At 51.7% G+C, this 4,641-nt stretch overlaps 1 protein-coding gene across 1 annotated transcript; it reads right to left on the reverse strand.

The window, feature by feature from the left end:
* Window positions 1-342: 342 nt before the first annotated feature.
* Window positions 343-2,949, reverse strand: LOC112892493 (putative disease resistance RPP13-like protein 1). Its single transcript, XM_025959640.1, has one exon. The coding sequence runs from the start codon at window positions 2,947-2,949 to the stop codon at window positions 343-345; it is 2,607 nt and encodes an 868-aa protein (XP_025815425.1).
* Between the last annotated feature and the right edge of the window lie 1,692 nt (window positions 2,950-4,641).

Below are 4,641 nucleotides of genomic sequence, written 5' to 3' on the forward strand. Positions count from 1 at the left end.
ACCCCGTGCCCTCTCTTGCATCTCTCAATCCCTCTCTCTGTTTCTAGATCAAGCAATTCACAGAGTACTTCCTAGTCTAATTAACGCATTAGCCGATCCTTAATGGTCAACATAAATAACCCCATTTTGAACCGATGACACGAGCCTAAAACGCAATTCCAGTAGTGGCATAAGCCTAAATAATTCAAGAGAAATTCATTGTAATAACGGGTACATGAACAGGAACTGCTTGGTGATGACTGGTACAGAATGGGGAAGAAAAGAGTTGTTATCTGAACTCAACTGATAGGTACATCATCGTGCATTGTCTGTCTTAACAGAAAACCTTAAGAGAACAGCGAATTACCACATTAAGAAATCGACGTCTAGAATCGGTTGGGGCACACCTCTGTATCGTTTCCGGACTTTATCTCTCAATTCTGGACAGTTGCATATCCTTAGTAACTCCAAGGTTGGTGGAAATGGAGGCGGTAGTTTCAATATTGGACAATTGAAGATTTCTATCTTCTTAAGAGCAGTGAATAATCCGCCGCTATCTGTGGCTCTGGCCGCTGTCCACCACTCTTCCAAACTCGTCATGTCAGATAGCACAAGTGTCTCTAATGACTTGAAGGGTCCGCAGCCATCGATCTCTGTAACAGATTCCAGGTCTGTGATCTCCAGATGGTTGAGAAGTGGTAGATCACCAAAACGAGGCAGGTCATTCCAGTTCCTACAATTTATGATATGCAGGTGCGTCAACTGGCTGAGACAGTTGTTGAGCAGCCAGCTGGGAGATGATATGCCCCGGTATCCTTTGATGTGCAGCATCTGAAGACCAGTATGGGGCTGCAGACCTTCAAGAACATCCAAATCTGTAGCAGAGGTTGGACGTCTGGCCGTGGCCTCCCACACAAATTCCAGGAACCTCGCAGTCGCAGACTGTTTGGCCTCCCACTCCAGTGTCAGGACCCTCACAGATTTCTTGCTATTGAGCTGAGCCTTTTGCGCATCTTCCTCGCTGGCAACTAGACTAAGCCCCGTTATGATTAGGGAACCCCGGAGCGAATTCATGCGTTTGAGCTGCCTCAAACTTCTCCTGTTCGTGGCATTGAGTGTAAATGCAACATCGAGGCCCGTGTGATAGTGTACCTCATCTGTTTGGTCGTATTTGCTCTTGCTCCGAATTAGTGTCTGCAGGTGGAACAGCTTGCTAAATTCTTCAGGGAACGCCTGCACGGTTTGAGGAAGAGCCAGACAGCGCAGATGAATCAGGTTGCCAATTTCTGAAGGCACATCTTTAATGTCCGTGCCGGTGAAATCCAGAACCCTGACACCCTCTAGCTCTTTGAGCAGATCTTCGTCAATGGCGGTGACAACTGCTGAAGGATCTGGATCTCTGAGAAGGATAAACGTCCGCAGCCTTTTCAGGAGACTCAGCTTCTTGAGCCGAGCCACGCAGCCAGTGGTCACAGATAAGTGGCGCACTGTGTGAGGAATCTTGGCGGCCGAACAGTAGTTGGGCTGGATCATCCGGAAGTAGCTTGCAGAGACCGATCGTATCATGGAATGGATTTGCTCGTGCACCACGTAGTAAGTTTTGTCGCCGTCCTGCACGGGTTGCAGGAGTGATCTGGCGAGCAGGTCGTTCAAGTACCCTCTCGCCGTCTCCTCCATGCTGGTGCACGACGAGCCGTCGTCGCCGCTGATGAACCCATCGGCGATCCACATCTTGACGAGCATCTCGGGCAGGAACCTGAACTTGTTCGGGAAGAGGCTGATGAAGGCGCAGCAGTGCTGCAGGTGCGGCGGCAGATGCCGGAAGCTGGACTCGTGGACCGACACCACACTATTCCTGTGGCTGTGGGAGTCCGTTGCCATGATCTCCGCCCACTTGGTCTTGCCGCGGCTGTCCCTTAGCTCAAGCCCCATCTCCTTGGCTGACAGTGGGGAGCACCTCCAGTTGGATGCCAGCCATGACGCCGATGCCGACGATGCCTCCGGCTCCGGGAACAAGCTGCTGCTTCGAAGGAATTGTTGGAGCTCCCGACGAGCACGGGTGGCCTCCTCCACACTCCCACCGGCCCCGAAAGCCGCGGTGCCCGAGAGCAGGCGGACGAACGCCTCGTGGCCGATGCCATCCAGGGTGAGCCTCCTGCTGCTGTCCGCACCCAGCGTGTCCGCGCAGATCACGGCCCGAGTGGTCACCAGCACCCGGCTCCCGATGTCTTCAGGCTGCCGAAACGGGGCGAGCACGGCGCTCCACATGTCCCTCCTCTGCCGCTCGGTGGCCGCCTCGTCGTTGCACACGTCGTCGAGCACCAGCAGGTACCTACGGGACGCCACCAGCTTCTGCAGCTCCAGCTGCATGCCGCCGAAGCTCATCTGCTCGTGCCGCCGCCGTTCGGCGGCGGCGGCGGACCTCCAGATCTCGCCCAGGAGGTCGGCCTCGCTCGTCTTGTTGTACACCCAGGCCCATATGACGAGGTCGAAGGTGCCCTGGACATGCTCGTCTCCCCACACGCGCTGGGCAAGTGTGGTCTTCCCCATCCCGCCGTGGCCGATGATGGCGAGGACAGTGACGCCGCCGCCCTTGCCCTGCGGCGGCTGCAGCAACCACGCGAGAAGATCCTCGTACTGGCCGTCGTATCCGAGGGGGATCAGCCCCTGCGGTAGCAGCGGCCCCGTGACGGGCCTCGAACACCCGTCGGGGCCTGCCCCCGCGACAGCCAGCATCGAGGCCTGCATGAGGCCACGCGAGCTCTGGCGGATGTCGTTCAGCTTGGCGAGCAGCTTCTTCAGCCTGCCGCAGAGCTCGGCCGACCCAATGGACGCTGCTCCACCACGCTCGGCGGCAGAAGGGTCGTCGGGCTGGCTGGAGCTGGACCCGATGATCTCGTAGTCCAGGACGTCGAAGATGTGGTCCACCTCGTCGGCGGCGCCCCTGAGCTGGCACAGCCAGCACATCATCTTGGGGTCTCTGAACCCTCGCGCACCGACCACGTTCACCGTGCTGCCGATCTCATCCAGGAAATGGGCCAGGGTCTCCAGCTTCTCCGGGAGGCCCTGGTGCCATCTGTACCGCTGCACCGCGTACCACTGCAGCTTGTCCACGAGCTTGTTTACCACCGGCGACGCCGCCCACCCGACTATGCTGATTATCGTGGTTTCTAGGATCATTGTTGCGCCTCCTGCTGCTGAGTGCTGATCTGGCCTGTCCCAACCTGAAAAGTGAGAACGTAACAAGGCCGAATCTGCTGACGATGGTTGTTGCTCACCCTCACCTGCAAAGACGATCGAAGGCGATGGCTGGAACTGAATAGTGTGTGCTAATGAACTGAATAACGTACGAAATCCACGCAACTTGCGTAGATCTGGCCTCGGACGAAATTAAACATATCTCCAACGAGAACAGACAGAATATAGCTAGCTAGGGTGAACTGATCGAAGAACTAACGAAGGCCATTGAAGGACGGCAAAACTGTACACTAGACAAAGTCAGCTAAGGATCATGCTTACTTGTCTGTCAGGAAGAACACAAATGTAGGATCGGAGTAGCTCTCATCAGTCCACGCTTTCCGAGAAGGCGGCTGAGTTTGGGACCTTCTTGTTAATAACTCTCGGCCTGGCCATTATTAGCGCAACTACGAGTAGGTGCAGGTCAGCTGGTGAAGATGCTGATTGCTGAATGATTGGAATGTAAATAAGTCAACGATGCATGGGTCGATCCCAAAATGTAACTGCTGCCTGGAGTCTAAGTAGAGTGCTGCCAGATTTGATGATATGAAAGTCACTATAGCGCGCCAATCAGACCAATGTAACACTAGGAACTGTGCATGTGTCCTTGTTTTTTCCATGTGAGTTTGGATTTCATATATATAGTGTCAGTAGCAGACGCACAGCGCCTCGTGACGCACATGGGATCCACGGCATCCACCACACTGAATGCATAATGTATACTCCCTCCATCGTATAAATACTGTTTGTTTAGCCTTCAAAGTTTGTCCCACAAAAAGTGTTCATTATAGTAAAGCGCATCTAATTAAAACAATATAAAATATCAAGAAAGAATTGCATAGAGAACGGTATGGAGCCAATCAAATGCTTAAATGCTTAAGTATACGTTACCTTTTAGATTCCAATGCATTTGCATTTGTTAAGGATCTAGGGAACCAAAGAAATAGCGCGGTTTTCAATCACAACTGCTATAGTTAATTAGGGGTAATATGGTCATATTCCACTGCTAATAATATGTCTGAAATTTTCTAAACGAACAGTCTTTTTGGATGCAGTCTTTTTGGGACGCAGGGAGTACTAGTTAGTAGTTGAGTTGTATATATCCTTCGTTATTCATGCCACTTTTTTTTACACATTTTACATTATTAATTAATGGCGTCGCTTCTGCAACAATCTTACTAGTCTTCCATTCTTGATTAATGAAAACATCCTTAGTAAATGATTTCGCAGTTGTTCGTCTTTCATAAATTTAAGAATTTCACCTCCTAATTGACTATGAAATACAAATGCCCTTGACTGTCCCTATTAATTATTACTCCGATCCTGAAAGCCAACACAATAGGATCGGAATCCTATGATGTTATCCCATGCTAATGTATCCAGAGAAATGGCTTGCTTTGAGCACTATAATTTCTTCAAAGTAAC

Source organism: Panicum hallii, chromosome 5 (assembly GCF_002211085.1).
Source record: "Panicum hallii strain FIL2 chromosome 5, PHallii_v3.1, whole genome shotgun sequence".
Taxonomy (NCBI): Eukaryota; Viridiplantae; Streptophyta; class Magnoliopsida; order Poales; family Poaceae; genus Panicum; species Panicum hallii.

What these genes read in the sequence shown, in the direction of transcription:
- LOC112892493 (XM_025959640.1), bottom strand. Translation starts at nt 2,949, where the DNA reads ATGATGTGCTGGCTGTGCCAGCTCAGGGGCGCCGCCGACGAGGTGGAC.